The 27,322-nt window shown below is 45.8% G+C and overlaps 1 protein-coding gene across 1 annotated transcript in view; it reads left to right on the top strand.

Annotated features, from left to right (window-relative positions):
• The window catches only part of shank2a (SH3 and multiple ankyrin repeat domains 2a), a 147,604-nt gene that overhangs the window by 29,134 nt on the left and 91,148 nt on the right, over positions 1–27,322 (top strand). Inside the window, exons 3-9 of the mRNA XM_069719783.1 lie at positions 512–715; positions 4,087–4,158; positions 7,010–7,118; positions 10,499–10,650; positions 11,762–11,929; positions 14,397–14,513; positions 19,116–19,193. Coding sequence (XP_069575884.1) covers positions 512–715; positions 4,087–4,158; positions 7,010–7,118; positions 10,499–10,650; positions 11,762–11,929; positions 14,397–14,513; positions 19,116–19,193 — 900 coding nt within the window. The remainder of the gene's footprint in view (positions 1–511; positions 716–4,086; positions 4,159–7,009; positions 7,119–10,498; positions 10,651–11,761; positions 11,930–14,396; positions 14,514–19,115; positions 19,194–27,322) is intronic.

Genomic DNA, 27,322 nt, shown 5'->3' with positions numbered 1-27,322 from the left:
CACAGCTGGTGTCGCCGGCTGAGCAGCCCATGCAGCTGCACACGTCCTGAATGCTGCGGCCCATAATCCTCTCTGATTCACACCTGGCCACAAATCCTGAATGACCAGCGGGTGGGGGGCGGGGGGCGGGGGGGGGGGGGTCAATCACAGCCTCTGTTAGCCTGTTAGCATGTAGCAGTGGAAGAATAAAACAATAAGGAGAGCTTGTGGTTGATTTCCAAGCAGGCTGGATGTGTGCGACCTCCTCTGATTGGCCTCCATTGTCCTCTGGTTCTGTTCTAGTCCTCCACCAGTCTCATGTCCCAACATATTCACGTGTCCATCAAAAGTAGGAGTTTAGGCCCACGAGTCGGCTGTCTGTCACACGTTGATAACGTTACAGCTCTGCTGAGTCATTACTTCACAAATATGAATATTTCATTTGTGTGTTGATTGCTGTGGCAGCCAGCCAGCCCTCCATCATCACTCTCTAATCAATGTGCCCCCCTCCCCCTCCACTCCCCCCCAGCAGAAATGCATGCGGTTCAACCCGGATGCGACAGTGTGGGTTGCCAAGCAGCGGATCCTGTGTACGCTCAACCAGAGCCTGAAAGACGTGCTGAACTACGGGCTGTTCCAGCCGGCCAGCAACGGGAGGGACGGCAAGTTCCTGGATGAGGAGCGCATCCTCCGAGAGTACCCGCAGCCAATCAGCAGGGGCGTCCCGTCTCTGGAGGTAAACTGTTCTCAGAGTCTCATCTACATTCACATCAGTGGAACCTTTAGTGGTGATGGAGACTCAACAATAACACATGAACGGTATCTCAGCTCTGTTATAAATCTTATTTACTGGGCGATAGAAACAAAGAACTGTCATTCAAAACTCTGTTTATACTTCATCTTGTTACCATGGTGGACCAATAAGTCCAGAGTGGTCCTGAACGCAGCACGGTGCGGCACTGTTAGATAGATGATAGATAAACTTTATTGATCCCGGAAGGGAAATCTTGAATCAATATTTCATAGATGTTCTTTCACAGATGGAACATTTCACATTTAAAGATGGAGCCCTGAGAGAAGCAGCAACAACTCAACGTGCAGTTTTTATACATTTTAATCTGCAGGCTCTTCATCAGTGGATGTTTTTTTTTATTTTAGATTTAACTTTATTGTCATTGTGCTGAGTATAGGTACAAAGCTAGTAAAACGCAAAGTGTTGTTTACAGTTAGTAAGTATAGGATGTAATATATTCTAATATTAACAGTGGATTTAAAGTCATATGCAAATATAACCACGTTTCCCAAAAAGTAGTGACGCATAAAATGTAAATAAAAACAGAATGCGATGATTTGCAAATCTCATGAACTTGTATTTGATTGCAAATAGACCGAAGAACACATATCACACGTTGAAACGGAGAAATTCTACTTTTTAATGAAACATTGTTTAGCTTATTTGTTACATTTGTGAGTCTTCCAGCTTTAAGTTGAGCTTGTGGTATTTCCTTCTTTTTTGGAACAGATTTATTGTCACTTTAATATCACTTTTTCTGTTTTGTGTCAGACTTTAAGAAGCCAAATAATAAAAAATAAAAAAAATTATTAAAAAAAAACTTTGTTTGTGAAGCACCTTTCATTCAAGAAATGCAGCTCAAAGTGCTTCCCAGCAAGAGAATGACATGCAGTGTTTCACATCAAAACAGATATAAAGGAACATAATATAGAAAATAAATTAAATGCATGAGAACAGAATAAAAGCATAAAATTAACACAAATACAGTTAAATTATGAAATAAAACTAAATTTAAACTGAATTAAATTTAAATGATCTTACGACCAGGATCTTCTTCATTAATCAACAGCAGCTCTTTATGTTGTTCTGGATGCTGAGCTGCAGCTTTCTGTGTCGACTCCTCATTTGTCAGGAGTCCGGTTTTCCTCTGTTTTGCCCCCCGATCTCCTCTCCTCCTGTGTCCCCTCAGTCCCCTATCTGCTTGTTCTGTGTCCTCCTCTCCTCTCCTCCCGTGGCCACGCCCCTCACCGGTCCCAGCAGCTGCAGCCACTCACCCCTGATCACCACCTGCAGGTGTGCTGCATCTCCATGATCACCTCCCTGGTCAAAATCACACACACACAAAAAAAATCAAGTAACAAGTATACAAGACTTGTCAATAAAATTAAAATTAAATACAGGATATTGGTGACATGATACTGTGCCAAATATTCTCATGTTGAATAGTGCTGGTGGGACTTTCCCCACCTATTGCAAGCCTGTGCATTACTGTATCATCTGGATATTAATTAACAATTGGATTTCATACTGATAAAAGTACCCTGCCCCAGCACTCCTCTGGTTGTCAGTTCATTTGTTAGTCACCCGTCCGTCCTCCGTCTGTTCTCCGTCCATCCTGCTCCTCCTGCGGAGCTCCCTGTCGAAGTCACCAGTCGGTGGAGTTACCCTCCCGACTTGGAGTATTATTGACTCCGTTTCTTCCAGCGGTCCTGTCCGCTGGTCTGACGGCTGCCCTGCCAGCCGTGTCTCCCCGGATCTGTCGGTTGAGTCGCCCTCCCGACTGGAAGCAAGTGGACACGATAGGTGTCACCTTTTGACAGAATGAAACGACCAAGGAAGGACCCAGCGGCCACAGACTCGGGGCCGAGGTACATGACTTTATTTCAATATTTTGCCAGTCAGGGCCGCCGGAATAATCCCGTTTCCGCTGAACCCAGGACTGGGTTTGAGGGAACCCGCCTGGCTTTCTGGGACTCCCCCAGAAGGAGGCGATGCCGGGGTCACCGGCCATCCGGTCCTGCTATGCCCCTGGTCTCTGGATGTGTAGCTGTCAGTCGCCACGAGCGAGCCCACAGACCCGTCTGTCGCCACGAGCGAGCCCACGGCCCAGTCAGTCGCCACTACGGACTCTCTACCCCTGCAATGCCGGCGAGCGATCCAGATGCCATTCGGGATGAGGAGTTGGTCTACAGTATCATGCAGGCCGTGCCTCCAGCTGCGGCCAATGATCCAGACGCCATCCGGGCCAGGGTGTTGGCCCGCAAGGGCCTGCAGCGTGGCCCACGCGGCAGTAGCACTGCTCCTCCGTTTCCTGTCGCTGGACGGATCGTCGATGTCCTGTCTCCAGCTCCTGTATCCTCCGGTGCGGTCGACACCCCGCCTCCGGCTCTCCGGCGCGGCCGACATCCGTCCTCCGGGGCGGTCAACGCCCCTCCTCCAGCTCCTGCTGCCTCCGGGTGGGTCGATGCCCCGCCTCCAGCGCGGTCGTCGCCCCGCCTCCGGCTCCGTCCTCCGGCACGGTTGACATCCCGCCGGCTCCGTCCTCCGGCGCGGTCGACGTCCCGCCTCCGGCTCCGTTCTCCGGCTCTGTCCTCCGGCGCAGCCGACGTCCCGCCTCCGGCTCTTGCTGCCTTCGGGTGGGTCGCAGCCCTGCCTCGTCATCATCCTCCGGGGTGGTCCCCCGAGCCCGTCCTGCCCCGTGGGCGTCCTTCGGAGAGGTCCCTTGAACCTGTCCTGCCCCGTGGGCGTCCTCCGGGGCGGTCCCCCAAGCCCGTGGGCGTCCTCCGGGGCGGTCACCCCAGGCCATCCTGCCCTGTGCCTGTGCTCCGTCCACCTAGGTTTCCCTTCTTTTGTCTCTCCAGTAGTGTGATGAGCGATTCATTCTTAAACTGGTGTAACATGATGAAAATTGTAAATATACACAGCACTGTCCATCTGGCTGCTGCAGGACACGTTAAACTGCAGGATCAGCAGCTACATGTCGTCTGTTAACGAAAACCATAATTACAATAAAATGATAAATACTGACCATAAACCTTCAGAGGCGAGACGGAGTCGTTCTGAATCTCATCTCACCATGAAAGTAATGAAATGCGTTATTAATAAATCTCAGGCTGATCTCCGGTGATCCTCTTCCACAGTAACAATCACTGTAGAGGTGCATCCAGAGGTGTCGAGCAAACATCTGGTGACGGGGAGTTTTCAGAGAAAGGTTATTGGTTCCCAAGTGTGCTCTGTTATTGGAACAGAGATTTAAAAGAAACCTTGTTTGACCCGTCCGTTTGTCTTTAATAATTTGTCTTTTCTCTCAACAGTTCCGCTACAAGAGCCGAGTGTACAGGCAGCCCAACGTGGACGAGAAACAGATCGCCAAACTTCACACAAAGGTACGAACTCAGTCAGGAAGGAGAGAAAACTTCAAAATAAAAGCAAGTTTAAAATGCTGAGTCTTTCTGTGAGACTGTTCAGAGGTCTGAAATGCTCACTGGATCTCAAACAAATGATTTATCACTGAATCAGAACAACTGCTTCCTCTGCAGACATGAGCTGGTTCTGCAAATGTTTATTGAGCCTTTTGGTGCTCAGACAAACAGCATGCATCATTTCCTGCCTCTCTACCATGTTTTATCTCCAAGTGAGGAAGTGGAACATTTTCAGTTTTATTTTACATTTTCAAAGTGCTCTGTTTGATTGACAGGCCTGTGGTGCAGTCAGGTTACAGCTATCGGTGGGCGGGACGTAGTATCGTCAGGTTTCCGATCAGATCGGTCAGATCCACCGCTGGCTCCTCCCCCAGCTCGTCCAAATATGGTCACTTCCTGCTCCAAACCGCTCCGAACTATCAAGATGGTGACGGACAGAATCTGAACTGGAGGATTCATAACGTTCACAAACCAACGATGACATCACTGATGGTTGATGACATCACTGATGAATGATGACCTTAGTGATGGTTGATTAGAGTGCATAATTTCATCGAGTCCCACTAATCTGTCATTTATAATGCGGGGAATTAAATGCGGGAGATACATTCGTACAGTAAACTGCAGGTTTTGAGCCCCTCTGGTTGTGTAAGTGGAGTTCCGGGCTGCGGTCCCACAGATACTGTAATCCTGTACAGCAGCCAAACCGTAAGTGTCTCTGGCAGCTCGGTGTCTGTGGCATGCTGGGAAACCGTCTGACAGCTGCTCTACTTCTACATCTCAGTGAGGACAGGAGCACGGGAAGAGACAGAAACTCAAAGAAGACGTGTTTTATAAATACAGAGCAGATACATGAAAGAAGATCCTCTCAGACCAGAACCAACCAAACAGAACCAAACAGGAAGTCATTATTCAGAAAATAAATGTGGCTCCTCAGAGATACACATTGATTTCTAATACGGAGCCGCTTCTTGGATGGAGACAACGTTTTGGAGCTAATCCTGTTGGCCACGCAGTCTGCTGCTTTGTGATTGGCTAAGGGCTCACACAGACAGCCAATCAGCTCTCAGTCTCCCAACCTGTTTCAGCATCCTCCAGACTGTGATTCACCAAGGCCTGGAGACACACACACACACACACACACACACACACACACACAAAATCATAGTAATGATAAAGAATGTTAATATACAACTAATTAAAATCAGAGGAGGAGGTTTACAAGGCAGTCATAACATAGAACCATTTATTTCTCTGACCAAACTCCGGTCCGACCGGGTCAAACTGAACCACGGTTCGGTTCGTTTGTGGTCTGAAAACACTTTCTGGTTGGTTTGGACTTTTGGACCAATTACAGGAAACAGAGGCAGACTATCATCACCCGTTAAACACCAGAAGAAAGAAAAAGAACCGGTAGAAAAGTAGAAGTGAGCTGCGGTATCGCGTGAAGAAGAGACAAAGGATTTAACTGTAAATACGCAGAAACTTTGAACGTATTATCTGAGAGGTTAACAGGGCTTCATCTGAGGAAACGAATTTAACCATGAAACTAGTACGTGATCATAAAACCTCGCAATAATAGATAAAGCAGGTTTAATGGTACAACACACTTCAACAACATGAAAACATTAAAGGCACTAAAATATCAAGCAAAAGAAAAATACTTTTAAAAACAATAAAAACAGTGATTAAAACATCGGAATAAAAGAAACAAGAACAAGCTAAAAGAGGATCAAAGTTACAATGCAGTGTACGACATAAAATACAGAAATAATGTCCTCAAATCTGGTTCAATAAAAGGCAGCAGCAAACAGAAAAGTCTTAAAGCCTGATTTAAAGGAGCTGAGAGCTGCATTGGTGCTAATAGACCTTAAATTGATCTCCCATTAAATCACAGAGCTGCTGCTCGCCTGCCGTCCAACACCACTTCTGGTTCAGTCTTTTCTAAGGACACAGAAGGACACGGTCATGGAACCACCAGCCTTACAACCCCGTGTACCATCTGACTCATTGATACCGGCTGGTTTCCATTTTGGTGAACTGGTTCCAGGGTTCTGGTATTTTCCTGAGCATGCTGACTCATTGTCGTGTTACAACACAATCAGTTCACCTCTGCTGTCCTGCAGTGAGTCAAAATGGGTCCCGAGAAAAAGGGCAACAGGAAACTATAAAAGTCTTTAGAAGAGAAGTTCAGATTCACAGGATCCAAACGGATTCAGGGATGTTTGGATGGATTGGTTCAGACTATAAACAGCAGCTGTTAAAAGATTATTATAATGAATGTTCTGCTGTGTTCTGGTGGATCAGGACCAGGACAACTTTAATTCACCTCCCATCCCACACTTCTTCCTTTTCACTCCTCATTTATTCTTCTGCCTTTTCTTTCCAATCTCTTCTTTCACTGCTTTCCATTGTCTTTTTCTTCTTCTGCTGTCTCATTCTTCTTCCCTCATTTCCTCCTCTCCTTCGGGGAGCTGCTCTCTTATCTATTTTTATCCTGCGACCTGGAAAGAAAGACAGCAGATGGACCAGAAGAGAAAGGAGCATTTATTCCACGTTTTACAATCACCACTGAGTCCTCAGCGTCGCCTCCTGAGCACACTTCTTTTCTATTCCTCTGTCGTTAATACAACTGTTTTCCGAATCGTTTCCACTGTTCACCCTCCGTTGTGTTTGACCCTCGACACCTTCCTCTATCTCCACTTCTATTTCAGTCTTTGTGCAGCTCTGAACCTCTCCGGTCTACCTCTCCCTCACACCCACCTCCGTTTGTTCTTCCTTCTCTCAGTAATCTTCTTCTTCTCTGGTTTCACAGGCCAATCTGAAGAAGTTCATGGACCTTATTCAGCACAACCAGGTGGACAAAGTGTCCAAGATGTTGGAGAGAGGCCTGGACCCCAACTACCACGACGGTGACACCGGCGGTAAGGCTGCAGGCTGCACACCAGCACAGACACCCAACAGTTCAGGGACAATAAAGGTTGAAACCTGGTGGATTGACAGAGCGCTGTGGGCACATGTTGGTTTACAGTCACAAGGAAAAGGAGCATCTGAAAACTTGGAGGAGGACAGTTGTCGTATTTGCAGAAAAATGAACAGAAAACACATTTTTGCCTCTTAGCTGTCGGAGTTTTAACAACACCCACCTTTTGTCAACAAAGGTCAAAGTTAACCACAGTGTTAAACTGTGCTGGAACAGCTGTTCGGCCTCGGTACCAGATGTTAGAAGCCCGTTAAACACAGACGTGTAGAAACTGGAACATGGAGGACGTGGCCCGGTGGGCAGCAGTGAAGGACTGTGTTTGTGTGTGAATGTGTTCCAGGTGTGAACACACAGTTGTGTACCAGGTACTCCTGAGAGGGGAGTGTGTGTTCAGTCCGCCTGCTGCATCCTGAGGAAACACACTTATTATAGCCAAAGACTCGGTGTCTGTGTTTTCACAGCAACGCTGCCGAGGTGATGAGCTGTGGCCTGAAGTCAGCGTGTTCATGACGCTGATCAGTGAGCAGCTGAACATGAAGCTGAAATATCAAATGTTATAATTACACTTAAAACTTTATTCATTTAGATGGTGATTGGACAATTGAAAATATATGGCAATAAATATTAAATATGGTCATTTCTGGCTTCTGGCTTGGGGACATGTCTGTTTTGATTGACATGCCTGGGGGCGGGGCGTAGTGTTCTCAGGTTCTCAGTTAGATCTCCCCCTTGCGCCGCCCCAACTTGTTTAAATATGATCACTTCCAGCTCCACTTCTGTGGAAATTATCCACAATTCAATCACAACAAACACGGAGAGTTCATTTCCTCTGGTAGAAGTTCAGTTTTCATCCAGTTTCACTCCAACACTGCTCTGTTTTGTCTTCAATATCACAGGAAGGAGTTTTCACACATTAAATAAAAACTTTTAAACCCCATTTGACTTTTTAACCAGATAAAAAAAAATGGTGATAAATACATCATGCAGGCACTACTGGGATCAAGCTGTATGTTTTCTGTTTTTAAAAACATTTTAGTCGAAATTTCTGATCTTGACAGAAACAAAACTAAACATTTCCCGAGATAAAAACCTAACGTTTCTTCATCCAACCCGGTGTAACGCCAAAGCATGTAATATACACATCAGTCCACTAGAGGACATCTGTCAGGGCCTTGAGTCGGCGTGAAAAGTATGTTTGTCCAGGATTGAAGAAAAGCTCATGTGACGAAGAACGAAGAGTGATAAAGTCGAAGTAGGGAGGCGGGTCGTGGTTTGGAGTAAAATAAGTAAAGTTACGTAGCCAACCTCTAGTGGCACTTGGTGGTATTGCAGTGTGACAGACATCTTTGCCGTCACTGTGGGTTTTATCGGCTGAACGCACAACATTTCACCAAAGTACGATGTTCCAATTTGTTTATTCCACACAAACGATCACTTTTAACTCTGGTGCTCTCCTGCCGGGCATTCAAGCACATGCCACACAACCTGTCCGCAACCTGTCCGCAACCTGTCAACCAGCCTTTCTCTCCGTGTCCCTAGGAGTGAGAGACCTGGTGTCCTGTTGCTTGTTTTTTTTTAAGGGAAGAGGGGGACAATCAGTCATTGATTTCAGCTGAGGCTAATGAAGCCTCATCCAGGCACCGTTCCCTGAACCACTCCCCCAATCAGTCCCTCCTGCAGCTGAGCCAAACCACGCTCCGCCACCACATGCAGTCAGTGCAGAAAAAAGCTGCTCATAGTTTTAAAATATAGATTGAAAATAACAACAACTGCCAGATCTTACAAGGTAAATGAGCGTTTTCTTGCAGACCTGCAGAAAACACAGTTTCCTGTTAGAAGGAGTGTTTAAAGTCTAACTGGGACACGTCTGCTGTCTTGAAGTTTTGTTTTGATGACCTCATTTAGAAATATGCTGTGATGTTTTAATCACCTCAGTTTTCCTTTTACAACTCGAACTAATTTTGTGACAGACAGTTGACCTGCTTTCATCAGCATCAGCTCTGAGAGGAAACAACCTGCTCTGAAAGGACAGCTGATAAAACCCCAAATGAACTGCAGAGTGGTGGCAAAGGCAGGAGGATAAATAATACACAGATGGAGACGGTGTCCATGCTGGTGGACCGGAGCGTCCTCATTTACTTTCACACTCTATTTATAGATTTTTTTTAATGTGAATCCTGAAACTCACTCATGTATTTCCCCTCGTTTTGACAGGTGAGCACAGCTTCATTCAAACTTGAATATTCTCCACTTAACTACCACGAAAAGACTAAAAATCCGACCACTTCCGAGTGAACCACACTAGCTGTTTGTCACGAGTGGGAGTTTAATGTGAGCCAACGGCAGGAAACAACCTCCAAATAGATCTTTATTTTATGAAATACAGCAGGGAGTCCGTTTCATCATGACAAAATGAGCTGAGCTGAAAGTGTAACATGGACTGAGAGTCTTTTATAAACATGAGAGCAGACACATTAAATCAGTTATGCATGTCATGATGGGTGGAGTCTGTCTCAGGCCTCAAATAAAGGTGTGTACCTCACCTGTATTTAAAACAGTTGTTGGGTTTGTCAACCGCTAATTTGAAGCCTCCTGTTTGCTTGTAGCCATCTTGGTTTCATGGAGCCAGAAGTGACCATATTTGGACGAGCTGGGAAGGAGCGAGGGGAGGATCTTAAGAATCTGAGGAGACTATGCCACGCCTACAGATACACCCCCAAACATAGCTGAATTTAGCCAATAGCACAAGAAGTTGATGCTTTTAGAATAGGAATCTATTGGAGACAGAGGTTTTTCAGAGGCAGCCCCTAGTGGCCCTCAGTGGTACTACACTTCAAGGCAGTTTTAGTCCAGTTTTCTGTACAGTCTATGATTTAAACCTTTGGGATGAATTCCAAATTCAGATATGAAGCTGCTGTGTGCTTTTGCTTCATTTTCATATTACTTGCAATTAGCTTGCGTTGGCCTGAATCTGTTCCCTCTGTTTTTCCTCTGGGCCTTACATAACTTCTCACAACACAAGTCCTGCATGGACATGGAGGATTTACTCAGTCTGAGAGAAAAACAGACCCATTTTATATTAAATAACATTAAAGCTGCAGGAAAAGGAAGTTAGATTTGTCTGTGAGTCATCAGCTTTAGAACCATGAACATTACTCAAGATTATCCACCGTTAAACCAGCAGAAGGGGAAACAGACACACCCTGAATGCACCTTTAGACTGTTAAAAAGAGATTCTGATATTATTATCAACTCTTATTAAAAGCAAACTGTGGAAGCAGAAGCTGGAATCATGTTTTTATCTCCATCTTCTTTCCTCAGAGAGCCCGTTGACGTTCGCGGCTCACCTGGACAACGTGGTGGAGATGATCAAGGTGCTGAAGAACGGAGGAGCTCACCTGGACTTCAGAGCCAAAGACGGCATGACGGCGCTCCACAAAGCTGCCCGGTCCAAGAACCACGTTGTTCTGACGGTAAGCAGATAGGACCACACTCATCCACATCTCCTCCTCTTTCATCTGTTCACACTGCAGCGCTGGATGTCTCAGAGGTGGAGTTACAACGAGAAGCTGACAGTTTGCAGATCGTGCTGAAACATCTTTGAAGCAGCAACTTTTAATGCACACAGACCCATCGCTTAATGAGCTGATGAAGGAAGAAACCTCAGACTGAAGGCTGAAGACGAGCTGAGATGAGACTTCACTGTCAGTTTTTAAATCTTTTTAAATCTCACAATGAACTTTTGTTACAGCGGTGCTTTAATACTTTTATCAGTTTCATTTGAAGTTTAAAGCACTTTATGATATTTGCTTTAGAAAATCATTTCAGAAATAAAGTTTATTGTGATGTAACTATTAATATTATTAATTTCAAATGAAAGAGAATATTTTTACCACAATTTAAAAAAGACATAATTAAATATGATTTCAGACCACAGTCTGGATATAAAAGAGTTCGTAGCTTCAGGTCTGTAAAATGGTTCTGATCCAGAAGTGTCTTCAGCTGCAATACCAGCGAGTGCCACTAGAGGTCGGCTCCAAAAAGCCTCCGGCTCCATAGACTCCCATTCAACTTCTCTCATCAAATCCAAAGTGAATAAAATGTGTCCATCAGTTATCTCGGTGTTGTTAGCTAAAGTCACTCCTTCTTCTTAGTTTTCTGGAGGTCCATCTGAAAATAATCCCTCATTCATTAGAAAAGAAGATTCAAGAAGACCTGTTTTTGGGGGCGTGTCTGTTTGATTGACAGGTCTGTGGTGCAGTCAGGTTACAGCTATCGGTGGGCGGGACGTAGTATCGTCAGGTTTCCGATCAGATCGGTCAGATCCACCGCTGGCTCCTCCCCCAGCTCGTCCAAATATGGTCACTTCCTGCTCCAAACCGCTCCGAACTATCAAGATGGTGACGGACAGAATCTGAACTGGAGGATTCATAACGTTCACAAACCAACGATGACATCACTGATGGATGATGACCTCACTGATGGATGATGGTTGATTCAGAGTAAGTAAAACTTGATGATCCGCCTGCTTAATGGTTATTTTCTGTCTGTTTTTGACCCCCCCACCTCACACACACCTCTCAGACGCTGCTGGAGTTGGGAGCCTCTCCGGACTACAAGGACAGCCGCGGTCTGACTCCTCTGTACCACAGTGTGGTGGTGGGAGGAGATCCCGGCTGCTGCGAGCTCCTGTTGAACCAGCACGCCTCCGTCTGCTGCCAGGACGAGAATGGCTGGCACGAAGTTCACCAGGTACACACACACACACACACACACACACACACACACACACACACACACACACACACACACACACACTCTCACTCACTCACTCACTCACTCACTCACTCACTCACTCCGTCCCCCAGCGGTGGGCAGCCATGTTGGCAGCTCTTCCTGGTTGGAGAAGATAAAGCCGTTTACAGAGCGCCTCCCTGCAGCGGTGACACACCGAGCGTCCCCACGTTGTGTATGAGTGTGCGCTTGAGCCATCAGTTCTATCAGATTGCTTATATCTGTCCTCCTGTTGAGTTGCAACACCCCCACCCCCTTCCCCTCCCAATCTGTCCCGCTTCTGACTGGATAACAATCAGCTGTCAGAGAACAGGAGAATAGCTGCTGCTGCTTCAAGGTTGTGTTAAATCCTCCAGGAAAAATCCCACTTCAGCAAAAGAAGCCAACCAATAATTTCAGAGTGAACGCAGCACAGTGCTGCAAACGCAGCAGGATCAATAAGTTCAGAGTGTTCCTGAACATTAGTGATGTCACCATGGAAACCTGAAACTGGAGCAGAGAACCAGCAGATTTTTGGGGAACAAAATCTTCAACACACTTGCTTTGATTTCCCCATACAGAATCAGGTTTTGCGTCAAAATTTGGGGGAACAGAAACTCTTAAACACGCCACTAACAGCGCGTTTTCAACGCTAAATGTTGGAGAACCCTGTTGCCATGGCGCCACAGTTCAGGTGGTTTGTGTTCTCTGGGTTTCAAAAGACGCAGCAACAGACAGGAAACTGAAACAAAGTGACAAAGAGGGAAGAAGAAGAGCTCACAGACTAAATACAGCAGGGAGGGAAGGACAACGAGGGACAGGTGAAACTACTCAGGGGGCAGGGCCAACAATCATACAAAGGACAGGAAGTGAAACAAAGACAGATAACAAGAGGTGAGTCATTTCCAAATCAAACAGGAAGTACCAAACCCAGACTGACCTGAAGACTACGAAGCAGAAAAGAAGTCGGAACCAGAACAGAACCTCAGAAGGTCCCGGTGGAACTCGGTGTTGACAGTCTGACTCTGGGGGACCAATTCACAGTGACACAAAGAAAACCCACCTGGTGTGTCCTGACCTGACGCCTTCTTCGGTCTGGGACGGTGAAGCTCCACCCCTGTTGAAGGGTAGAATTTTACCACATTTTTAATAATATTAAAATTGATTTGAGTCATTTATGGACCAACAACTGAAGATCAAGCAGCATCTTTGTAAAACTGTCGGAAACCTTCCTGCTCTCCTCTGTTTTATCTTTTACTCCTGCTGACCTGTGCAGTGAAAGACTGACAATTTGCTGATCACACATCACCATCTTTGTTGCAGCATCAGTTTTGTATTCATGCAGACCCGTCAGGTAACAGCATGATGATGTCAGAGGAATGAAGCCTCTCATTGCCTTCATGAAGGAGCCAACACGAGGAAAATCAAATCTTTCCTGTTTGTATTATTTTCTATTATCAGCGTTGATGTTTGAATCAGTTGTTCTGTATTTTGTAGCAGAAAAACATTTTGTAACAATTTTAAGAAACAACTTCTTCCATTGAAGATACTTGAATCAGTTTTATAACCAAGGATACCCCTCTGAATTTTAACACCAGAACTATATTATTTTGGTGTCCACTGATGCAAACAATGTTAGTGTTCAACAATATTTCTAATATTTCATCAGTGTTAAGTTCTTCATGGAGCATCTCTGTGCTGAGCTGTTAACCTGCAGTCCTGCCGACAACCGGACGCTGCTGTTCTCCTGACAAGAAGCACAACGAGCATCAGTGTGGGTCTTTGGATTTTCAGGAACTCTCATCACAACACACTTAAGAGCCTCAAATCAGTCACACGCACTCATAATTCAGTATTTCATCCCAATTTAATAACCCTGACTATAACAGACGTTTCATTATCTGAGGTAATAAATTACCAAAGGCACTTAAAATCATTTTAATATTTACAGTTTGGAACCAGAGGAGATGAGACTGACACAGGTTTATGTTTCTCCTGCCTGAAATAACCTGCTTCAGTCTATAATCAGACGTTGTCCTTCCTTCACGACCTCTCGGCCTCTGAGACGAGCTACAACATAAACAGCCTGTCTTCACCTCCTGATGGATTCAGTTGTACATCAGATTGGATTTGAGCTTGTTATCAGCCCCCTCTTCCCCTCCCTCCCCCTCCTACTGTATCGTACTGTGTGTACTCCATCTTCTGATGACTGGGTTGAAACTGAGGCTACAGCTGCTGCCCATCTCCGTGTCACCTCCTCTGCACCACACTGACATCTAGTGTTCACGGCCTCTCACTGCAGCTGCTCTCAGGTGGAGGTGTCAGGCTGCATCTGATGGGCAACTACTGTGTGTGTGTGTGTGTGTGTGTGTGTGTGTGTGTGTGTGTGTGTGTGTGTGTGTGTGTGTGTGTGTGTGTGTGTGTGTGTGTGTGTGTGTGTGTGTAGGCTTGCCGTCATGGCCACGTGCAGCATCTGGAGCATCTGCTATTCTACGGAGCCGACATGGGCGCCCAGAACGCTTCGGGAAACACCGCTCTGCACATCTGTGCCCTGTACAACCAGGTGAGCCCGGGGGGGGGGGGGGGGGGGGGTTGGTTGGTTGGTTCTATCAAACCTGACATAAATAATGACCGATGTGGAGCGTAATCACTGACATAGGAGTTCACTAATAAAAGTTGAATTAGTTAAAAAACAAACACTTGATTGGATAAAGCAGAAATATAAACAAATTCATCTTTAGACAAACACATGGGGAGGAAACTGTATGACAAACAACATAGGTGATATTAATTATTTCACTTTCTATAAACTGTTCATAAACTCCATCCAAACCAGGACTAATGTAGATGTCCTGTTTTTTTTAGGGTGTTTTAGATTTCAGGATTCATCCTGTTCTAAGCTCATGATTGGTTCTCATTTATCTAGTTTTCCTGGTTTTTATTACTTTATTCCCCAACTTGTGTCAGATCAATGTTTTTGGCGTATTGTTGCTTTTTCAATAATTAAAGAGGAGTTCCTGACATAAATCATGTACATTCGTGATCTACAGGACTGTGATTATTATGGGGGATCAGGCGTGCAGTTTGTCACACCTGCTGTGTGATCTATGATCAATAAAACAGACCTGAGCCTGATGAAGAACCAGTACGGCCTGGAAATGGACTTTTCTGAATATTTAAAGGATGCACAAATTCTTTGAGTTTTTAACGTTGGTCATAGTTTGAAGGAAAAGCAGACGTAAGAGATACTCACCTGTTCCTAAATAAACATGGTTTCCTTTACATTTTCTCCGGTACTTTCCAGAATCAACATTGTTAAACACTCGCCTTCGCGCTGCATGCTGACGAAAGCTTTGCTTGTTTCCTCCACCTCCCTCGGTTCTGCTCTGTTTGTGAACACCCTGCAGGCTCTTTGTTCCTTATTCCCACAGGATAAATTATTTGCAAGTCTTCTTGCATGTTATTTATCATGCTCATGTGTTTGATGCCGGGCTCCTGCTGCTCTGAGTGTCCCAGGAGTACAACCGTACCTTCGAGTCATTGTCTACCTTTAATTGTAATAGATAGTTAAAATCCCCCTCTGCTCAAAAACAGGATTTCTTCTTGATCCTACAGTTAAATGTTCGAGCTTCACTGCAGAATGATGGCTGTGCAAAGTTTAAAACTAAAAGGCTGTTTTCACTTTCATCTGCTTAAGGAGGAGTTTCAGGGGCTACCTGGGGTCCAACCAAGACTACCTTGGGTATAACACAGACTACATTGGGTCCAACGGAGACTACCTGGGGTCCAACGGAGACTACCTTGAGTCCAACGGAGACTACCATGGGTCTAACGGAGACTACCGTGGGTCTAACGGAGACTACCTTGAGTCCAACGGAGACTACCTTGAGTCCAACGGAGACTACCTTGGGTCTAATGGAGACTACCTTGGGTCTAACAGAGAGACTACCTTGGGTCCAACGGAGACTACCTTGAGTCCAACGGAGACTACCTGGGGTCTAATGGAGACTACCTTGGGTCTAACGGAGACTACCTTGGGTCTAACGGAGACTACCTTGAGTCCAACGGAGACTACCTTGGGTCTAACGGAGACTACCCGGGGCCTAACATAGACTACCTTGGGTCCAACGGAGAGACTACCTTGGGTCCAACGGAGAGACTACCTTGGGTCCAACGGGGAGACTACCTTGGGTCTAACGGGGAGACTACCTTGGGTCTAACAGAGAGACTACCTTGGGTCTAACGGAGAGACTACCTTGGGTCTAACAGAGAGACTACCTGGGGTCTAACGGCAACACGGCGCCTCTCACCCTGAGAAAAGGACAAAGTCCAGTCGTTCTCCAGGTGCGTGGTTCCAGAACCGGTGCTGTGCGTGAAGGAGAGCCCAACTATATCTAGCTGGTACCGCTCCACCTCCTGCTCCACCTCCCGCACCAGCTCCGGCTCTTTACCCGCTAGGAGGTGACGTTCCACGTCCCTACAGCTGGTCTATGCTGCCTGCGATCGGTCCGCCGCCCGGTCTGCATTGCACCCGACCCCGATGCTTGTCCCTGCGGGTGGTGGGTCAACAGGGTGGCTGCTCCATGTTGTTTCTCCGGGCTGAGCCCGTCCGGGCCTCATGGCTGAAGTCCCGGCCACCAGACGCTCCCCAGCGAGCTCCCCTCCCAGGTCTGGCTCCGGGAGGATGCCCCGGTTTCCCTGATCCGGCCGAGGTGACCTCAGACCGGCTGCTGTTCATCAGGGTCTTTAGAACCGCTCTTAGTCTGGACTCTCCCCTGAGACCAGTTCACCTTCAGAGACCCGACCTGGAGCTGATGACCCGACATCACAGCTCCCAGATCACTGAGCCACTCAAACACCTCCACCACGTTAAGGTGGTGGTTCGTGGAGGAGAATGTGTTCTTGAGAAACAATAGTAGCTAGTGTTTGAGGAAATCATTGAGCCTTTTTATTAATGAAAATACACATTTGTGAGTGTTTTTTAAAGACTGCTGTCTTCAGTAGGGGCCAGTGGGCTCAGCAAGGAGCCACACAGTAGCTGTTGATAATAAATAAAAGGTTTGTCCTTTAAGTGAATGTGCACAGAATAAATGGACCATTTCAAAGACCACTTCACTTAAATTTGTCTTGTTGCCTTCCAGCTGAAGGTCAGCAGCAGCCACTGACACTTTTTTGTACCAACAGTCATTGGAGACCATTTAACACATTGCCCTTCGAGCCCGGCCACAGCTTCATATGAAAAACAGCCCACTCGTGTATTGAAATCAAAGCAAGCTCTTAGTTCCTCTTAAGAAATACAGCCAAGTTTCTGTAGCAAAGGAAACATGTTTTTAACATTTATTAGGGGGTTATGACTCTATAACGTTGATTCTTAGAGGAAAGGATAAGCTAATGTAACAAAAGTTATAATAATAATGATAATAAAGTATATTTTACTTGAACAGGAGGAAATAATACAGCTGCCAGGGACTATTTTCAGAAACACTTTGACTAAAAAAATTTCCCCTCGGGGATTAATAAAGTAACTACCTAACCTAACCTAACCTAATAAGATCGATCAGTCTTTGCATACGCGTGTAATCAGTGCTTAAATGCCCGTACTCCTCTTATTTAACTGTTGTGTATCATCTGGTATTAACGAATCATTAGTCATAGCACTCAGTTACACTGTGCCATGAATTAAAGATAGTAGTACATATTTTTCATGTTCGGCGACAGTTTGTGAGAAGTCATGGCACGAAAGAAAACGTCACAGGTGTATCAAAAAGTCAAATGTAGAAGTGCTGATAGTGCGTACAGTGAGTATGGACCCCTTTTTGAGTTCTGCTTCAATCATTGTTTGTTGATTAATTCAATGTCTACGCACTTGTTTGTAATAAGAATATTGAAAATGACCCGTCTTAAACCCCAAATTGACATGGACGGGGTGATGACTGATGGTGGACGCAAAGTTGGTTTTAGGAATAAATCAGTTCATTTTGATTGTTAATTACAGAGCGATAAGAAACTTTAGGCTTTGGAAGGATAACAAAACGATAGAATATTCCAATCTTATGTTGTTAAAGCTGGAGAGCAGTGAAGACGATGATAACGACGGTTTCATCTGTGAAGGGGGTTGATGGAACCTGGATTATTCTGTTATTGGATTGTTATACTGTACTTCATAAATATGCATGAAGTACTCTGAATGCATTCCAGTGCAGAAAGCTGCAGAAAAACACAAAAACCTGAAAACTTCTGGCAGGAAAAGGTGCGAGCTTGCTGCCGTCTCCATCAGTGATCTCCACTCGCTAACACAGCGTGAAACGCACAAGAGAAATCCATTTGGAGCAGAAGTTCAGCGGCGTTCAGCCAGGATTCGCTCCACCATCACGGACATTAGAGATGTGACCTTTCTCACATTACATCCCTCCGTCTCTACAGCTGCTTCTGTGATGCATCTTTTGTGTTGGAATAAATGCTCCTGTCACATTTCCATCTTCATCATAAATGTATCTTATATATAGGAAGAAAAAATAACGACCATGTCGTGGGATTGCCACACTCCAGATGGAAATGAGTAAAAATAACACACTCGTGCACGTCTCAAAATAAGATGCTAAATGTTGAGAAGCCGGCTGCACTGCTCAGATTGTGGTTGTGTATCTGGGAGAGACTCGCTGTGATTTTTCAACTCTCAATAGCTTATTGTGGATCTAAAAAAAGTATTTATATTCATGTGTGTGTGCACAGTACATGCGTGGTTGAGCACTTTGTGGGCGATTTGTGCAGCAGATTCGAACCCCTCAGCACTCTCCATCTCTGTTCTTCTCTCCCTCTCTTTCTGTTTCTCTCTCTATCTCGCTCGCCCTCACTCCCTCGTTCTCTTTGAGTGGAGCAATAGATACACACTTAACAGCGAGTGAAGCTGCGCTCCTGATATAGTTAGTAGATGTTCAGTTGTTGTTCTCTGCTCTCAGTGCTGGCATGTTTAGAGGAACTGACCGCTTCCTGCTCCGCTCACTTCTTCTTCTGCTGCTTTTGGAAGATTCTGCTCTCTGGAAGCTAATCCTCCTTTTTCCTCAACAAAGTAGGAGAAGTGAAAGATTTCCTGTATTGTCTCAGATGTTCCCTCAGCTTTTATTTTATTTTAATACTAGTTTTTCTCCTCTTTCTCCCTCTCCAGGATAACTGTGCCAGAGTGCTGCTTGTTCGTGGAGCTGAAAAGGAAGTGAAGAACTACAACAGCCAGAGTCCATTTCAGGTAAATAAATAAATAAATGAACTGAGCACTCTTCTTCACGGATGTTTTGCATGGAAGCGATAATAGAAGATTGATTTCAGCTTTCCGCGAAAGGGAAAACAACGTTTTTGGTAGCAGCACATTTTTCTCTGGCTCATTTGTTACCATGGCAACAGCGCAAAATGGTCAAGGTCAGTTGCAACCAGGGATGTAAATGTCTCTCTGGCCAGTGTTGTTGTAATTTAAACAATGTGTAGAGCAGGAAAGGAAAACCTTGGCTGTTTCTGTTTGAATCTTCTCACTGCATGTTGGACGTCGCTGCATGTTTAAAACACGACGAGAGGAACCTGAAAAAACTTTGAGGAAGTTTTGGTAAAGAGGAGCAGGGAGGCAGAAGATGTCATCCTGAAATTTACTCCAGACAGAGCAGGAAAGTACCGGAAATATCTGCTTTTTAATGTGAGTGTGGCGAGTTAAAGCAAAGAAACTGCTGTTGCACTCGATATTTAAGACCTGATGCTCCGTTATACCGACCGTATAATAAGTGTGTGTGTGAGATCGTGGCAGCACCAACAGCTGCCGTGTTTGACTCATAACCTACGCTTGAGTTAAAAAAGAGCATTACCCAGGCAGGCGTTTATGAAAGGCAGTCCCACGGGGTCCTCCACTGTCCTCCACAGCCACTCCAGTGGAGCGCTTCCTTAGCTGGAGTGCTTCGAGTCCGGGCCGAATGCAGATCACGTCAGGGCGTCAGCCCGTGCTCGGTTGGTCACCATGGTTCAGATGAAGCTGTGTGGATGCTGACCTGCAGCTTTACTTCTCTCTGTGGGATGCTGTAATCTGATTGGAGCACGGCGCTGGATGCTGTACTCTAATTGGAGCATGGCGCTGGATGCTGTAATCTGATTGGAGCACAGTGCTGGATGCTGTAATCTGATTGGAGCATGGCGCTGGATGCAGGATGTGTTCCTGAACGCAGCACAGTGCTGCACACGGAGTAGGAGGACCAATAAATCCAGAGTGCTCCTGAACGCAGCACGGTGCTGCACACGGAGCAGGAGGATCAAAAAGTCCAGAGTGTTCCTGAATGCAGCACGGAGCATCAGGACCAACAACCTTCATGAGGAAGTATTCAGAGTGTTCCTGAAGGCAGCACGGAGCAGGAGGACCAACAACCTCCATCAGAAAGTATTCAGAGTGTTCTTGAATGCAGCACGGAGCAGGAGGACCAACAACCTCCATCAGGAAGTATTCAGAGTGTTCCCGAATGCAGCACAGAGCAGGAAGACCAACAACCTCCATCAGGAAGTATTCAGAGTGTTCCCGAACGCAGCACGGAGCAGGAGGACCAACAACCTCCATCGGGAAGTATTCAGAATGTTCCTGAACGCAGCACGGAGCAGGAGGACCAACAACCTCCATCGGGAAATATTCAGAGTGTTCCTGAACGCAGCACGGAGCAGGAGGACCAACAACCTCCATCAGGAAGTATTCAGGGTGTCGTCTCTTCATCATCATCATCACTGAGTTCACCACGTTATCGTGACCGCTGGTACGAGAACATTGGTGACGTTACCATGGAAACCTGAAACTGGAGCACAGAAACAGCAGATTTTGGAGAACAGAAAATCACGGCTCATCGCTTCATCGCTGTAGACTTTCTGAAGACTTTCAAGGGCCTCTGTTCACCGTTTACACAGTTTGACACAAAAACAGCCCTGATTCTTTAGTGGAAATCACTGCATGGGCTTAGGAACACTTAGCAGTGTAAAACGTGTTGAATATTTTCTGTTGTCGTAACAGCGGCACGTTAACGTGGTGAACTCAGTGATGATGATGATGAAGAGACGACACTCTGAATACTTCCTGATGGAGGTTGTTGGTCCTGCTCCGTGCTGTGTTCAGGAACACTCTGAATACTTCCTGATGGAGGTTGTTGGTCCTCCTGCTCCATGCTTCGTTCAGGAACACTCTGAATACTTCCTGATGGAGGTTGTTAATTGTGTGCATCTCTGCAGGGATGCTGTTTGCTGCCTGGTTTCCACACAGAGAACAAAGTTTCACTGAGTATGAAAATGATATGAATTGTAATCTATGGCCTTCAGCGTCTCCAGATTTCAACCTAACAACCTCCTCTCCAACATAAATTAAGGCAGATTGTGAATCAGTGTCAGACAGTATTTCCTGCCAACATCAGAACAAACATCCAGTGAAATTCTCCACACGAGCAGCAGAGAAGTTGTTGTGGAACGACTCTTCACTAACATCTTTGCTGTGGGTTTTCTCCTTTAGTTTGTATAGTTTATATCAGCAAAGCAAGTAAATGCAAAGTAACAGAATAATGAGTGCGATGCTCTGTGGAAGGAGCCGTGATGCGCTGTTATATAATCCCTGAGATGAACCTCCGCAGGCATGTAAAACAACAGAGGAAGTGACACACGGCTGCTTTGTGATCATTCACTTCAACAGGATTCTGTCAAGCAGCAGCATGATGTCGCAGGTCGACTGAATATTTCTTCATCACTTTGGAACAGCAACAGGAAACATCAGGCTTTTCTCTGAGAAGCTGATTTGTGCTTTCATCAAACATACCGGCAGAAATGTGGCGTGAAAGAGAACAGCCGGCTCGGCAGCAGAACAACAAGCAGCCACTAGACATGTTGGACTCTCACTTGTTGTCGAATGGGAAAAACTCGCTCTCTTGCTCTTACTATCTTTATCATTGTTGCACTCTCCACCTACACACCGAGCCAGGAGCCCAATCCAACACGTTTGTGCCTGTTTTCTGACCACCAGACATCTGGGAAATGTAGGAAACGAGAGCTGAAGAATGAAGGAGATGAAGGAGAGCGGGATCTGTGCATAGGAAACTCAAATTACAGATTACAGACCCACTGCGGAAGTGCCTTAAACTGCAATACCACCAAGTGCCACCAGGCTTCATGAAATATGAAGTTAATATTTTTTTTCCATCAGTTATCTCGGTGTTGTTAGCTAAAGTCACTCCTTCTTATTAGTTTTCTGGAGGTCCATCTGAAAATAATCCCTCATTCATTAGAAAAGAAGATTCAAGAAGACCTGTTTTTGGGGGCGTGTCTGTTTGATTGACAGGCCTGTGGTGCAGTCAGGTTACAGCTATCGATGGGCGGGACGTAGTATCGTCAGGTTTCCGATCAGATCGGTCAGATCCACCGCTGGCTCCTCCCCCAGCTCGTCCAAATATGGTCACTTCCTGCTCCAAACCGCTTCGAACTATCAAGATGGTGACGGACAGAATGTGAACTGGAGGATTCATAACGTTCACAAACCAACAATGACATCACTGATGGATGATGACATCACTGATGGATGATGACCTCTGATCATTGATGACATCACTGATGGTTGACGTTTTGATAGTACGTGAGGCGTTTAGGGAACATTGGTAAATTATAGCATCTTGCAATAACTGCCTTATGAGGCACTTCTTTTAATTGTAGCTACAGAAAACAACCCGAGTTACACTCCCTCTGTCTAAACTGTATGAAGACTTCAAACTTTTGCCTTAATGTGATTTTTTTTTTTTTTTTTAAATAAATGGATTTTAAAGAATTGGTTTTAAAAAAAAAGTTTTTTCCAGGAAGCAGTATTCAAGTTTCTGAGGTTGAGGATTCCTTTTGAAAGAATGTGCAGCTGTGTACGTGTATTTCAGCCTCTCGTTGAACACGGCGAGCTGCCTGGAAACACCATCATCAGGAGGCAAATGAACAACTGGAGAGAGCAAATGTTAATAAAGAGCAATTGCCACAGCGAGCGAGGCCGGCGTCCGTCGTGCTGCTGCGTGAGCTCCTAATTAGGACGCTGTGTGGGCGAGCTCGGGCCATTCGATAATATCATGTGTCAGTTCTGTGTGTGTGTGTGTGTGTGTGTGTGTGTGTGTGTGTGTGTGTGTGTGTGTGTGTGTGTGTGTGTGTGTGTGTGTGTGTGTGTGTGTGTGTGAGCCCAGAAAACTCCCATCATCCCCTCTGAGGGCCACTAAAGAGATAAAACTATGTTCTTTATTTAACGATGCCCTCCAACCGCCGCTCACCTCCTCTCCACCTCCTCCGACTCTTCTTCGTTCTTTTTGCGTCCTCACCATATTTCCTTCGCTCCAATGTGACCCGGCGTCCCTCTGACCTCTTCATCCTCACTGGAAAACCTCATTTCATTTACCGTCTTTTATTCTCCACATTCTTCCTATATCTCCTCTCTACGTTCTTCTAATCTAATTCCTGTCTCTGCTCCTCATTATATCCATTGTCTGTTTCCCACCTCTTTCCTCCCCTTTTATTTCCTGCCCTCCGTGCCACCCCACACATTCTCCTCTTCCTCCCATCACCCTTGGCACATACTGTAAGTCAGACATCTCATTATTCAGAGTGCTGCTCTGTGAATCACGTCCAGTATTTCCAGGTGTAGTCAGAGTGTTGGGATGTGGCTCCGTCATCGGGCCGGTCCACATCCATCTGCAAACACCAGCAGATTCAGGTTTAACCCAGTTCAGCTGAAACCCCCCCGTGAACAGCTGAGGGTTGGTGCCATGGCAACGACTGCTGAGTGCAGCAGCCTCAGAGATACTAGCAGGGAGACCCAGTCTCCATCCGCCAAGTCCCGGTCCCTTGGTGGGAATAATTAGCAGCAACGGCTCCTGAAACCAAAATAACGAACACAGTCGAGCACTGATTTTAAAACAGATATTTTATAGATTATTTATATTTTATCAATATTAACAACAGATCACATTCATTTTTGATGTGTCGAAGAGGTCATTGAGTGAAAAACCTGCTGAGAATTATGACCTCATTCTGTGTTTGACCTCAACTCGTTTTAGTGTCTTTCAGCCTCGTTTCCAGCACCAGCAAAATAACAACAACTGATAAACTCACTGTACGCAGTTAGCGACTGGCTAACTGTAGCATTCAGCAGCCAAAGGACAGATATTCTCTCAGGAGTTAGTTAAAACCAAACATAGAGCTAAAAGACAAACAATATACGTTTATCAGCTGATTTAAAAGATTGTTTCACTGTCTGCTGGAAGTGTGAAAATAAATATCTCAAATTGAATCAAAAATACACGGTGTTGGTGGTCCAGTAGAGGTTGTGTTTACGTCCTGGACGGTGTTGGTGGTCCAGTAGAGGTTGTGTTTACATCCTGGACGGTGTTGGTGGTCCAGTAGAGGTTGTGTTTACGTCTTGGACGGTGTTGGTGGTCCAGTAGAGATTGTGTTTACATCCTGGAAGGTGTTGGTGGTCCAGCAGAGGTTGTGTTTACGTCCTGGACGGTGTTGGTGGTCCAGTAGAGGTTGTGTTTACGTCCTGGACGGTGTTGGTGGTCCAGTAGAGGTTGTGTTTACGTCCTGGACGGTGTTGGTGGTCCGGTGGAGGTTGTGTTTACGTCCTGGACGGTGTTGGTGGTCCGGTAGAAGTTGTCGGTTGCATTTACGTCCTGGACGGTGTTGATAGTCCAGTTGAGATTGCGTTTACGTCCTGGACGGTGTTGGTGGTCCAGTAGAAGTTGTCGGTTGCGTTTACGTCCTGGACGGTGTTGGTGGTCCAGTAGAGATTGCGTTTACGTCTTGGACGGTGTTGGTGGTCCAGTCGAGATTGTGTTTACGTCCTGGAAGGTGTTGGTGGTCCAGTAGAGATTGCGTTTACGTCCTGGACGGTATTGGTGGTCCAGTACAAATTGCGTTTACGTCCTGGACGGTGTTGGTGGTCCAGTAGAGATTGCGTTTACGTCCTGGATGGTGTTGGTGGTCCAGCAGAAGTTGTCGGTTGCGTTTACGTCCTAGAACCACCGACCCGTGATGTGGAACTGGTTTCTTCCTCCACAGGTCTATAAACAGCTCTTTGGTCCTGGAGGTGTTCAGGTTATTCTCTCATCACCACATTGTGAGCCCTCTGTTATACACAACCGTTGGTCTCCATGACAACCAGCCGAGAGCAGGAAGAGAATGTGTGTGGGGGCGGTGATGGTGGTAAAGGCAGTAGTGGTGGTGATGGTGGGCAGCGGGATGATAATGAGAGATAAATGGTGACTGTTTCCTGGCTCCTCATTGGTTACCTGATTTCTCACTGAAGGCGCCCTCTGCTGTTCTCTGTGACCTCCATCTTGGATCAGTTTCACCAAACAGAGAAGCACCTCCTGTGTTGCTGCTTTCTTCCCTCAGAAGAAGCCGAGCTGCAGCATGGAGGCATTGAAGCCAGATGATATATTGTGATGTGAAGATAAACCTGCTGTTTAAATTGGACACCCAGAGTTTTACAGTGTTGTTGGTCTGGAGCTCCTCATGATGAAAACAGCCATCGGTCACGTTTCTCCCTCCGCAGAGGTCAGTGATGATAAACTGTGGACGCGATGGTTCACTCTGGTGGAGAAAGCTGAGCTGAACATCCCTCCCTCTGCTGGGACAGAAATAGTTGAACTGTGAAGTGATGCAACAGAGCAAGTGATCCTCTCCTGCGAAGGCCGTCAGCAAATCACGTTCCAGTAAACAAACATTATACAACGAGACCGAGGACTCTGGTTGGTCAGCTGCACGTCGGCTGGTTGGCGGTAATTCGAGTTGAATGATCAAGATGAAGTAAAGACGTGAAAATCAGATCATCAGTGTTCGTGTAGCTGATCTAAAGTTTATTTCCATAACAACCAGGAATTCTTCATTTCAGATGGATTTGCAGGTCAAAGGGCATCAAGACATTCAGTTCAAATATGGACTCAGTTTGGTTTAAACGTGTTATATTCAAGTATTGTTTCAACACCGATGGAATGATTTTATTATAGTGTGCGTGCGTCTTATCGATGTCATCAACCATCAGTGATGTCATCAACCATCAGTGATGTCATCGTTGGTTTGTGAACGTCATGAATCCTCCAGTTCAGATTCTGTCCGTCACCATCTTTGCTAGTTCGGAGCGGTTTGGAGCAGGAAGTGACCATATTTGGACGAGCTGGGGGAGGAGCCAGCGGTGGATCTGACCGATCTGATTGGAAACCTGACGATACCACGTCCCGTCCACCGATAGCTGTAACCTGACTGCACCACAGACCTGTCAATCAAACAGACACGCCCCCAAAAACAGGTCTTCTTGAATCTTCTTTTCTAATGAATGAGGGATTATTTTCAGATGGACCTCCAGAAAACTAAGAAGAAGGAGTGACTTTAGCTAACAACACCGAGATAACTGATGGACACATTTGATTCACTTTGGATTTGATGAGAGAAGTTGAATGGGAGTCTATGGAGCCGGAGGCTTTTTGGAGCCGACCTCTAGTGGCACTCACTGGTATTGCAGCTGAAGACACTTCTGGATCGGAACCCATTTTTGGAGCTATTATTATAGTAATATATATTATATATATTATTAAAGATGGTGTTTTGGTCACTTAAAAGAAATCCATGTTGACTGCTCTCCCATCTGAAAGTCCTGGGTTTTTCCTGACCTTTGACCCGACACAGACTTCTTCCTCTTGTGCTTCGTCACAATACAGAACACACGAAGCCCTAGCGTAGCTGTTTTTATGTAACATCCAAATCCTCCAATCAGAGCGGACCGGGGAAGTAAAGTGAAATCGACAGGAAAGTCTGATCGTTTACTGCAGGCAGAAGGTTTTAAGTGTCATGGCGTCATTTATGACATAAAAACTGGAACTAACTGCATCTACATATATATATTTATGTAATTGATTTACTCCATCCTATACGGTGATCAGCTTCCTCTCTGAGAACGGCCGTCATACATCTTTCGCATGTCTGTGGGAGATCCATCTCACCCACACCCCCGACCTCCCCCGCTGGAGGACACATCACAAACCGAGAAGCAGCTCACATTTACATCTATTGACTCTCTTCTTGTTTCAAAGTAGATTGTAGCTAAAAAGAAACTGGAGGAAAGTATCTTTTATCTCAGAGATGCTGTGTTTTTATTTGTAGAAAAGGTCTCTGCAGAGGGAGGAGCTTATTTTACTCCTGACACACCTCCTCTCCATCCCTCTGGTTCTTGGAGGTGTGTGTGTGTGTGTGTGTGTGTGTGTGTGTGTGTGTGTGTGTGTGTGTGTGTGTGTGTGTGTGTGTGTGTGTGTGCGTGCGTGTGTGTGTGTTGTTTTGTGTGTGTGTTGTTTTGTGTTT

The sequence above is a fragment of the Brachyistius frenatus genome, unplaced genomic scaffold (assembly GCF_029030835.1).
Source record: "Brachyistius frenatus isolate BFR_SWC_R1_liver_20210118 unplaced genomic scaffold, ASM2903083v1 Contig_224, whole genome shotgun sequence".
Lineage (NCBI taxonomy): Eukaryota > Metazoa > Chordata > Actinopteri > Embiotocidae > Brachyistius > Brachyistius frenatus.
The sequence above is the reverse complement of the archived record's forward strand: the minus strand, read 5'-3'. Positions and strand labels throughout refer to the sequence as shown.